Source organism: Solanum lycopersicum, chromosome 4 (genome assembly GCF_036512215.1).
Source record: "Solanum lycopersicum chromosome 4, SLM_r2.1".
Lineage (NCBI taxonomy): Eukaryota > Viridiplantae > Streptophyta > Magnoliopsida > Solanales > Solanaceae > Solanum > Solanum lycopersicum.
Window position 1 is genome coordinate 6,165,122 of NC_090803.1, and position 12,642 is coordinate 6,177,763.

At 35.2% G+C, this 12,642-nt stretch overlaps 1 protein-coding gene across 1 annotated transcript; it reads right to left on the minus strand.

Annotated features, from left to right (window-relative positions):
• Positions 1–635: 635 nt before the first annotated feature.
• On the minus strand, positions 636–11,249 carry LOC101251464 (uncharacterized). Its single transcript, XM_010320907.4, has 13 exons — positions 10,745–11,249; positions 8,913–8,994; positions 8,701–8,804; positions 8,307–8,433; positions 8,133–8,227; positions 7,845–7,968; positions 7,123–7,203; positions 6,784–6,882; positions 6,522–6,704; positions 2,971–3,111; positions 2,785–2,841; positions 1,996–2,130; positions 636–1,024 (listed from the first exon to the last, which is right to left on the minus strand). The coding sequence occupies exons 1-13, from the start codon at positions 10,783–10,785 to the stop codon at positions 821–823; spliced, it is 1,473 nt and encodes a 490-aa protein (XP_010319209.1). The 5' UTR covers positions 10,786–11,249; the 3' UTR covers positions 636–820.
• Positions 11,250–12,642: the final 1,393 nt, after the last annotated feature.

Consider the following 12,642-nt stretch of genomic DNA (forward strand, 5'->3'; position numbering starts at 1 on the left):
GAGCTGGGCTGCATGTTAGGGAGTACATCAGTATTCCAAATGAAAGCAACAATAAGTACCGTTTGGTATTGACTTTTTTCTATTTTTTTCAAAAGATATTTTCAAATCATTGTTTGGTTCAACATTGGAATGATTTTTTTGATTAGATTTCAGGATGAGTTTTTCAACTTTGAAAGTTTGTTTTGATCACTTCTTCAAGTGAACTCTTCCACTTACAAAACCTTGATTTGTTTCAAGAGTAATATATGTTCAAGCACAACTTAAACTTTTGTTCTCAAGTTTGACTAAATCTATGTTATGTCCAAACACGTACTTGACATTTTGGTTGTACAAAATGTTTGTATGAAGAGTCAAATGCATTTGCCTGACAGACAGACATAAATGTCAAGACAATATTTAGTTCTTGCATTTTGTACAAAATTATTGTGAAGAGAACCAAGTGCTTGTGACATCAAGTGAGAAGCTTCTGCATGTTTTAACATTAACTACCCAGCAGTCTGAGCTGCATCACTTGGTTGAATGAGACCTAAAGAACCCATCTTTCTGTTGAAGAATTTTCTCCTCCAATCAAAGTGGACCATATAATTAAACTTGATGCATAATCAAACTAAAACCCAAACATTTGAAAGAAAGGGTAAACATGAAAGTTTACTGTCATATAATTTTCTTGAACCAATTTCAACAAATTTAACATTATAAGGGGAGTTATAATTAGTTACATAAACCTACACTATTGCTAGGCATACACATAAGAGCCACTAAAGAAAAAGTTGTCAACTTCTCCATTTATGGAACAGTGCTTGTGAATAGCAACAGATGGTTAGGAGGAGCTGTATCTCCTATGGTTAATTCTCTTCTGAAAACAAAGCCGTAATCGCTGGCTAAGAGCTTCCAACTTTTCAAACTTCTCGCGCTTGGATTTTTTTGTGATTTTTGCAGCTTTCTTTTTTCCATCGTCCTTTGATGAGTCCAGTGCAGTATGTTGGTTATCGCGAAGAGGGGTCACAAGCACATCTACAGTACTCTGCAACTCAAACAGAAATTTACAACTGTTTATCATGAAGTGTACATAAGAGTAAAGCAAAAAGTCTACTACTGGTTGAAATAGACTCAAGTCAGGAGCCCTTGAACTTTATATCATGAAACAAGTTGGAACTATTTTTTTCATTCAGCTGATATCATATTCAATCCCAAAGTGTAAAGGCTTATTTAGAGGGTTAATTTGATCAGCTTTCAGAGTGATATTGAGCATGAATTTTTATTTTTATTTTTAAAATTTAATATTTGGCATGAATAAATAATATTTAAGGACTAGAGATTAAAAAGAAAATACCACAAACTTGTTTTCTCTTCCATTTCAAATATAATTAGTTAGGACTTAACACGATTAGCAATATGGTCCATAAGATTAGGATAGAAGGAAATATAACCTTGAAGAGTATCTAAGGCACACATATATGTAGACAGGCAATTTTATAAAGCTGCTTCAAAGAAAAGACCCGAGAAATGAATTCATTCATTTTGGTCAATCCACTCTAACCTTGTTTAGAGCTGAGGAAGGGTTTATATAGCTCAAATGAACGTGTACATGAAATTACTTTGATGTCAAGAAATGATGGAAACATAAATATGAAATAAATCTGCTTTATTAATGTGGGAAAGGTGATTGTCCTCGCTCTTGCATTAGCACTAACACAATTCTGATTGATTTGGCTGAGATATTCTTGCGGACAAAGTCCGGATCATGGCCAGATAATGAATATGAGAAGCGCCTATTGAGCATTGAATCTTATTAAAGGATGAAAACACTTTTAAGGTTTGAGTGTTTAGAATTGAATAATGCATGAATTACTATATGAATGTAACTGTGAGTTGTATACAGGGTACAAACTTGCATTTTATATGAAATTGAGGGGTGACAAAAAAACTGCTATCTACAAGTATGGCAATGGGAATTCAAATCTGATTATCAGAGTGGGAGCAGAAGCACAATACCTGATTGCCACTGTCGGCATCTACAAAATCTGTGGTAATCTCATCATCACTTCCCAGAGATGAGCACCTTCCCCAACTCTCTCGGTTTGAGCTTGTGCAAGAGTAACAGTCCTCATTTTCACCACTTTGCTTGTCCTGAGAATCAGAATATCTAAAATTTTGGTAATAGCGAAATAACAACCAAAACCAGCACCAAAGAAGAGTATTGTATTTCTAAAGACTTAAACTGCGATCAATCTGACACTCCATCCTTCTTAAAACAAAGGTCCCTATTCGAAGTGTCAGCAATGTTTTATCATAATATATTTTGATATCTAGACTGGTAACTCAAATAAAGATCTCGGGATAACAATCCCTTATCTAATCCTTCATCCCAAATAACAAACCAGCTGGACAACTGAAAAACATAAAACGCAGGATTAAAGACACCGAACATCAGACAATGGACCTACGATTCTGAGGATGGCCGAGCAAGGATTTGAAAGCCACTAGACATGGGGCTTGGACATAAACGAGATACATGAGAGAATAAAGAACTTTTTTCTCCAAAAGGAAATAACATATTTGTTAAAAAGGAAGAAAAGAGGAAAAGGAGTTGCAACAGATATGGAGAAAGTCAAAGAAATAAAAGCGTATTAGTTGCAACAACCCTTGACTTGAATGCAAATGTTTTAATCCTTAACCAGTGTACCACAGTTCAAATGGTGTGGGCACCCACTCCCAGTAATGCTTTAATCGATGAGTCAACACATTTAAGAGTAAACTGCACTGAAACAGAAGTTTGCATACCTCTGTTTGTGGAGTAGCATGACCATTAAGTTCTTCTCCTCCATTAATAAATGGATCCTACAATAAGTAACAAATCAATCAACTTATAGTGACGCAACTTAACATCACTGCCATTGAGAAAAACTCATCGGGGAAGAGATAGGGGTGGAAGAACATGGGAACTTGAGAGTTAAAGAGAATTCTTACATTCAAACTAGCAATTGGGGCAATGTCGGCAAGGAGTTCGCCAGCAGACTTAGCTGTTGAAATGCTAGGTGGCACAGATGAAGAGCTTGCTGTATCAGCAGTAACATTCCGAAGAGTTGCAATTATCTCATACAAGAGATTCTATGAATAGATCACCGCAAATGAAACGTACATCAGACCGCATGATTCACAACAGTTAAGTAAATATATATCGTTAACAATCATGTCAAATAGAGAAGGAACTACTAGTAATACACAAAAATGTGAAGAATTCATGACAGCTAAGTTAGACATCAAATTAGTTTCGATTACTTCTCGAAGAATGAAGTGATTGCAGTACAGAAGTTCTAGAGTTACTTGTAAGCAGCATACATGTATTACACACACACACATATATATGTGAAACCCTTGTCATTTTACTTCACATTTTACGTAAGTTGCTCGGACTCAGGGTGCAGGTGTCCGATACGGGTGCATATCTTGAGGTTGGATTCTTCGTGATGTAATTTCTAAGATTCGGGGATATGGATCCATGTATGGGTGCGGGTGCGGGGATTCGCCTAAAAATATTTTAATTATCTAAAAATGGAGTTATAAAATGTAAATTATAAGATATTATGTAGAGAACTTGAGGAGAATCCTGGAAGGAGATTAAGGAAAAGGAGTGACAAAGAAATATCTATATATAAAAGGTATTCCATTTTCTTCCATTTCACTTTAGCTTTTGTATTGATTACAACAATCATTAAAACTATCCAAACTTTCCTAATCGATTTTGGCCAAAGTACCCAAAATCGGCACACCAAATCGGACATGGATCCCACACCCATGTCGTTTCGAGAAGAGTGCGGCACCAAAAATGAAGAGTCCGAGCAAGTCAAATTGAGTGAGTCCTATAAATACCCTTCTCTAATCAAAATCATATAAGCTGACATAATCTAGAAAACTAACTTTGAGACCGTGATTATTTTTTCTAATTAATCATACAATCAAATTTATCCAAAATCTCCCTCACATATACAAGAAACTCTTTAGCCAAGATACAATTTTCCATATCACCAATTTAACTACCCCTTTTGACCCAAAGGAATGGACCATTACAATTTGGAGAGTCAACCCGACCGTTTTCCTTTTACTATGAAGTTTCAAACGTCTTAACTATTAAAAAATATGAAATATAGTAACTATTCTTTTTACAAGGTAATACACATATATAGTAACCAGTGTTGTGAAAGGTGATCGCCGCGTCACCAATGACGAGAGGCGAGCTGAGACGAGGCGAGGCGAGACGACCCTTCATCGCCTATTAGCTTTGTGGTGAGGCGATCTCCAAAAGGTGATGCCATGGGCAGTGTTGTGAATGGCGAGCGCCTCATCGCCAAAGGCGAGAGGCGAGGCGAGACGAGCCCTTCTCGCCATTCCACAATGAGGCGAGGCGACATACAAAAGGCGACCCATGGCGTCGCCTTTTTGATTTAATTTTTTTACAAAGATTTCACTTAACGATATTAGTCAAAATTAGGGTTTTTTTTTCTATTTTCAAAATTTGCTGTTGCGCGACTCCTTTTTAGTATCTACTATTGGTTTTTGAATTGAATATTTGCTAATATTTGTTATTACTATTAAGATTTTGGATTAAAATATGCAATTAAATATTTTTAATTTTTGGTATTCATTGGCGGCTTAATTCAAAAAGGCAAGCGCCTCGCCGCTCGCCTCGCCGTGTGGCGAGGCAGGCCCTTGTCGCCTCTCGCTGTCCAAAACACAGGCCATGGGGTACGATGGCAACAAAGGTAAGAATGGCATTGCCTTTTGTATTTCCTTAAAAAAAAAAAGGGCGACCAATTGAAGGTTTTTAAAGGTAAAAGGCAATTATAGGGTTTTCTTACCAAACTTGGACAATTGCACTCCTAGACTATGACTCCAACTAGTTGACTCAACTAGACTTCTCCGGCAGCCATCCAGACTTTTTCGGAGACATAAAAAGTCCAACTAATACGTATTTCTTCTTCTTTTCTCCTTCCTCTGTTTCTTTTTCCTTCTTCTTTAGACTTCAAAGTTACTTTTATTTACTTCTGTTCTGTGTTTTCTCATTCAAGTTCTAGACTTTTTAGTATCTACTATCTATTTTAAGTTTTTGAATTGAAATATTTGCTAATATGTTATTGTTATTGAGATTTTGATTGGTTGTATATGTAATTAATTATTTTAATTTTTTTATTAATTGATGCGACACTTCAAAAAGGCGAGTGCCTCGCCTTGCGGCAAAACAGACCCTTATCACCTTTCGTCGCCTTTCACCATCCAAAACACTGATAATAACTTACATCAGTATCAACCATCCTCCTCTTTAATATATCAACTAATTCTATTGACTTCTTTATTAGTGAACTATATTCCAATTTCCAGCTGTCTATCCAAACTGACACTCTTAAGCTAGCTTCTTTACTCTCTCCTTTGTATAGGCAATATGGTAATTTTAATTGGATTTACCCGGCAAAGTAGGAGACAATATACCTTGATATTCTCGATCCTTCTTTGATTCAAATCATTGTTCCATCCGAATTTGAAAAGATTAATATGTGGGACCCCTTCCTTATGTAGGACCAAATCTTGGCATAGATGTGATGGAACTTCTTCTATAACCAGCCTGCATCGGGTGTCCCAAACACTGCTCATACTCCCTCACATCCATGTGTCAATGTGATGACCTCATTGATTATTTAACACTACATCTAGGTACTAATGTGGTGCATGTCTAGGTTTTCCTCGCGAACATAACAATACTTGGAGGATTCATCATATTAAGATTATTATTGTTGACCATCAATCCGTGACACTTATCTGGACTCGGAACCAACTATATGTTGCAATGCTCACATAAGTCGTGTTAGGTGAAAGGAGAGAATGCCGAAAAAGTTACAGCAAAATCTTGCAAAAATATCCTCCCGCTTAAACCAACAAAAGACAAACCAAGAAGATTATTGGTGCATACAGAGTTCCACATCCCTTTTTTCTTCAGAACTGGAAGAAAGCGGGTCTTAACAAGTCTTCTCGGTCTATTTGTAACACCATTCCAGCTGTGGTCTTATGGATAATTTGGAAAGGAAGGAACACTAGGATTTTATAGAACTCAGAAATATTGTTAATAGTAAGACTCGATGTATTTCTTTGCTTAGCTTTTGGTACAACATGGCTAATGATGATGTAAAATGGTCTTGTAGCCATCGTTGATATTGTTAGCTCGTTACACTCATTGCAATGCTTGTTTGGGATGTAACTTTTGAACCAGCATATCCTTTTTGCTGGCTATTTCTATAGAGCTTCACATCACTTGTCAAAAAAATTTTAAAAAAATTATGAATTTCTTGTTCAAACAGAATTTTCTTCTCCTTGCTAATTAGTTAGGAATATAATCTTTTGTTCATTGACAAAAGACATTGAGCTGATCTGGTAAATACAATAATAATTAAAAAAAAAAAAACAATTCAAATCTAGGAAACTTAATGAGTTATTTACACTCGTCTGAAAATACAACTGGGAAAAATTACCTCATCCATTCCAGCACCAACCTTGATGTCCCCTAAATCGTAATATTTCTCTATTTTACTTTTAGTTGGTGAAATCCCAGGAGGGTGGAGGACATTGTAGAAGAAAATAGACACTGAATCATAATAGAATTGTGGTCGGGAGGAATTGTGGTCACCATCAAACTTGATAATGTTTTTATCACCCTGTACAAAGAAAAATAATAGATTACACACAATTCACCACATCACAACTTACTTTAAAGATATCCAAAATATTCTGTACCGCATATGATTTATAAATGAGATCAGAGTGATGGGGCTGAACAAACTTATCATCTTTAGCATGTCCAAAGAGAGCAGGAATATATGTTTTGGGAGAAACCTGCCAGAATCAGTAAATTTTTGACACATCAATATTAATACCCATTCAATCCAAATCAGATACATACCATAGTTGGAAAAACTTAAAACCTGTTCAAATGCTCAGCTTAGTTATATGAGTATATGTTTTTTTCCCAAATTAAGTGCATTATCAAACAAATTAACTACATGAATTAAACAAGCTTTTATCAACTTCAAAGGACAAATGGATTAGACTCGAGACAACCATGAGCTCAAGCACCTGTAAGCAATTAAGTCTCATGATATCAAACTTTGCCTTCTTCTGAATGACATGTCGCATATACTGCACAGCAACCTTTATCTGCAGAAATAAAGAGAGTAAGATCTCAATACCTTATGAGAATGACACAGGCGTTTGCAAGTACTTCAAACTTTCTTAAGACTATAAACACTCTTCTTCTAGCATTCTCCTTCTGTTTGATGAACACTAGGGAGCTTTGACAAAATATGCATTTTTTAGCTTGAAGGGACACAAATAGAGCAGATTATATGCAGCCGATTAGAGATAGTTTTCAGTAAATTATCCAGTAGACATGATTTCCGGCAGTCATATTCTCATCAATGATCTTGAACTAGTAAAGCCAAATATATTAAACCTTTCCGCCTAGAAAATATGGAATGAGCCAATGAAAAAAGTTCATTCTGAACTCATAATTTGGTCCTTTTCTTTCCCCGTGCAACTGTTTGGAAAAGACAAACTAAAACTGGGAAACAAACCACATTCCCGATGCATAACAAATTGACCAAGTGCATATATACAAAATATAATGAAATAAAACCCACAAGATAGTAATGCACTTGTATGAAAAAAAATTATGCACAAATTGATGTCATACAAAATGATTTCTTTTTAACCACCCTCTAAGAAGATCATAAATATGCAAGTACTTGTTTCAGATCACGTTATAGATGTCCATCCACAGAAAAGAAGGGGATCCATACGGTGAATTTAGGAAGCCTGATTTTGTAGACATCTACAAGCTCCATCATTAGATCAAATAAGTTAGAGAAGGCACTGTCCAAGACCATTCCAGCAATAGAAGGATCTTCCGCTCCATATAGAAGGCTGGTACATTAAACAGAATTATTAAAATTGTGATCATGGAATTATTTAGAAACAAAAAGAAATCAGAATCATAGTCAAACAGTCAGCTAGAATCTAACTTGTCTTTTCCAGAAGAATTTGGATTGAAAATTTACTAGCAATTGAAGTACGCAAAGTGAAAATACCTTGTAACTGCACCCATAGACCGTCCCCATAGACCTATGCGTGAAACTTTCAGGTTGCTTCTCAGATGTGACACAACTACCTTGAGGTCATCTTTCTGATACGCAAACGAAGAGTTATTCATATATCACAAGCACCACAAAAATAATGCATGCAAGAAAAAGAAAAGGCAGTACCTCATGCCAACCAAGACTAACATAGTTGCCATCTGACAAGCCTGAACCCGAGAAGTCAAGGGTTACCACAGTGATATTTGATGAAAGAAGTATTACAGCTGCCTCATTCGCATCAGCCCTACAGCCGCTGCAGGGTCCAGAACGGAAGATAAAGCTCAATTTTGAGAATAAGACAATAGAACATAAAATACATTTCAGTAAATATTTACTCAATCCTCATACATACTACAATGTATGTGACTATATAAAAAAGGTCTACAGCCTAACAAGATTAGTGGAGCAATTAAATACCTAATGTACTATATAATGTATCGACTCTTCATAAGATAATCACAACTTAAGCAGATTAGCGTTCACGTCAATGAATTAAAAGTCATAAAAGCAAACAGTAAACCTGTTTCCATGGCAGTATATAACACAAGGAAGAGGAGCACCATCAGGAAATGATGATGGAGTATAATGACTGCATCGCAAGGTATGACCTCTTTCATTCTTAAGCTGCAAAAAAATAAATAGATGAAACAAGGATAATCGAATTATTTAGAAGACAATGACTACACAAATGAGCAAGGGTGACCACTTTAGGTTAGAGGTGACCATACTTGCCTCAAAGTCTTCCCTTTTGTACTTTCTGCCCCCAAGACTGAACTCTTTCTCCCATAAAAACTGGTCTGGATTGTAATCTGCCCTGTTATACAATAGAGAGCAATTGACAAACCTCTAAACAACTATCAAACAAATCAAAAGCTCAGACGGACGATGGTAGATTGATGCTTTATAGAACAAGGTTCTATTGCATCAAAGACCAAACAGAAAATGGATTGGTGGGTATATCATATATCAAGCTGGAGACCTAGTTAAAAGAATTGGGGTGGATAATTAGACAACTCCCACACCTAGGAAAATAGTAGCAAACATACTGCAGGCAGATCTGAATGAATAGTAGTGCATATCTTCTTTTTTATAAGTAACTAAGAAACCCTTGAGAGCTGGCAGTGCATTGTTTGAAACTCGGTCTGATCTCCAGGAAAACATGCAACAACTTTTCAGAAGTTCTAAACCCAAAATGCGGGAAAAGGAATTTCTGACAGTAGCATATTTGCTAGGGCAAAAACATTACAGCTGCTGAAGGGAAAATGTTTAGTTCCCCTATTCAAAAGGTGAGATTAAATAGGTATATTCTTGTTGCTCAAATGACTTCACAGGTTACAACTAATTAAATGCATGCCTGCAAACATTAAAATCTCGGACGGCAAGCCAAGGGTAGATAGACCAATAGGGTTAAACTAGCCTTGCTGCACAGAAGGTCAAGGGACTATACATTCCCCACCGCCACCCCCTTCTACCGCACAACTGTATAATCAGCCTTCCTGCATAGAAGGTCGAGGAACTAACCATACCCCCACAACCATCCCCTTGCATCCCATGATATATAGCTAGAGAAAGCAAGAGGAGAAAAAACTTTGTAGCTCCCTTGATAACAAGAATAGACAGAATAAGTTCAGAACAAGATCACAAACTCCTCACCAAAAAAGAAAAAGATCACAAACTGAATACAGAAACTATTTCATTTGGGCTTCTAAATAGTTATCATGATCACTTGTCAGAGGTATAAATCGTGAAAAGAACTCCATCCTAAGCAGGCAGAAAATATGAATATCTAGACATATGCAAGTCCTACCCAATCTCAGTGTTCCTTTTTCTCTCATTCATTTTGCATGACCTGTTCTTTTTGGGCTAACCATGGTGTCCGGGCCAGCTTGCGGATAGATGAGAAGAATTCAGCTAGTTTTGTTTTTTATAGACAAAAAGCTAGTGTTTTTTTGTCTCTGGCGGGGGTTGAACCTTGTTGGGAGTTGAATCTAAGACTCTGTAATTATCAACCCACTTCATTGACCACTAGGCCACACTCTTGGGTACCATTTTGCATGACCTTTTGGCAATAAGTTCCAATCCATTGATCGAAATGAAGAATTGAGCTATATAAAGAAAAGAAAAAAGAACTTCTCCATCTGAGATAAGTCTTTTCCCTCTTCATTTCTACTGACACAGTTACATTCTATTTATCTGTTCATTTTTAAAAATAAATGGGGTAGGGGAAATGGGGAAGGGTTTACAAGGTAGGAATCGAACCCTCAATGAGATGAAAATTCAGGTAGCCAACCAACCAACTAAGCTTCCCCGACTGATACAGCAACATATGACTTAATATAATCTTTGCATTCACATAGTTTGATCAAATTCAAGGGGGAAAAGAAATACTAAAATTCAACAGAACATTCTACTTGGACTATGCATTTCAACCCTACATTACCCAATTAAGCAGATGGAGAAACAATAACAAGTAGAACGCACAACAATCAGAGCTAAATTCAATTAATCCTCAAAACAATGCCCTAAAAGAAGCACCCAAAAAAAAGAATTGATGATATACCAACCTGGGCGGACGAATAACAAAATTGATGAACTGATCAATCATACTTCAAAATCAATTTTTTCTTGACTCCCAAAAACACTGCAATCTCTGATTATAAAACTCGATTTCGTACCATTTCAAAGTCGACCCACTTCAAGTTTTACTTTGTCCTTCTTACCCAAAGCAAAAAACCCACAAGGAATATAACTCAAATTCACAAGCTTTTCTCTTTCACATCGCTCAAATGAAGCTGTATTAGTTCTTGAAAAGCTTGAATTGGAACTGAATTTGCAGATTTTGGAGGTTTTCAAATGGGGATTTCTGGATTAGCAGAGACAAGAAGGAGTTTACAATGTTGATTGTGATAAGTTCATGGGATCCATTAACAAGAACTCCAGATGAAGAAGAAAGGTGGAATCTTGTTTTGGAAATATTAGGATGTGATTCTAAATTGAAGAAGTCTAGGCTTTGGGATACTTCACTACTAGCTCATTATTCTTTTCCCTTTTTTTATCGAGTCTTCACTTAATAAATAAAGTTGTACTGATAAAGTAATTATCATGTAATTATGAGATAATGAGTTCAAACTTTCAAAATAATATTTTATATAAATATAGAAAAGATAGGTGTCAAAAATGCACATAAATTATACTTTTTTTTAATTTGCATATCTAACTACTGAAAGTTTGAGTTTCATATCTAAACTATCACTTTTTAGTTTGAGAAATACACCTCAGTGGTATGTTTCTCAAACTAACAAGTGATAGTTTAGATCTGAAACTCACACTTTCAATAGTTTAGATATGAAACTCAAAAAAAGTAAATAGTTTAAATGTGTTTTTGACACTTATCATAAAATTGTTGATAATAGAGGTCTTGTCCTTTTTTGGATCTTATATATAGCTAGAGTTTAGTGTGTCGTGTTTTTTGAGTTCAAGATATGTTATAGTTTTCTTTTATAATCGAAGGTTAAATTGTGTAGTCCCATTTGGTCCTTCTTCAGGCAGAGTCGGAGTCAGAAATTTCATAAAGAGTGTCTACAAATACCAGTTTGTTATGTTAAGGATATCCAAAATATGTTATCTAATCGCTCCGTGTATCATTTTACATATATATATGCTTCTTGTTTTTTCGACAAAGGGTGTCCAATTGCTACGTCATTGTCTTCAGGTTTTGCGCATAATCAAAACTTAGTGTACTGCACAAATTTTTTAGTTTGAGATGTGAAAATAAGTATTGTTAGAAATGCAGAATGAGATTGTGTTTTATAAACTTTTGTAGCTGAGTCTTGTTCAGATAAGGTATATTGCGAGAACTAATTGCACTGAGCTAACTTTTAATATTCTATTTTTGTACTCAATATTCGTTTTTCATTCTGAAATTCAAATAAAACGAATTAGCGTAAAATATTCTTTAACACGATAATTTTATTTTTGATGTTAAATTCACTTTTAAATTAATAGGGGAGAGATGTTTATTAGTTTTCTATTATAAGTTTGGGGAAATAGAACTTTTGATCTCTGTGTTATTATTTTATTCTGATTCTGATTCTTGTGTTATTTGGCTAAGCACATGGGACCTTGATTAATCAAAATGTGTTATTTTGGTCATTTAAATTGACAGATATCATATGTTTAACAGAATTAGTATTTAAAAACATAATACTTTAATAAAAATAAAAATATACTTTAAAAAGAAAAAATATATTATTCATCGTGATCATTATCGATTTGATTACACAATTCTCGTTAAGAATTACTAATGAACTAGTCTTTAATGAACATTACAGAGTAGCTACTAGTCATTGGACTTTTTCCTATTTCACTAAAGTAGAAAGAGGCAGATAAATCATTACTACATAAAAAGTGATACAAATGTAATTAATTAAACTTTCAATCGAGTTATCGGAGCAACCAATTA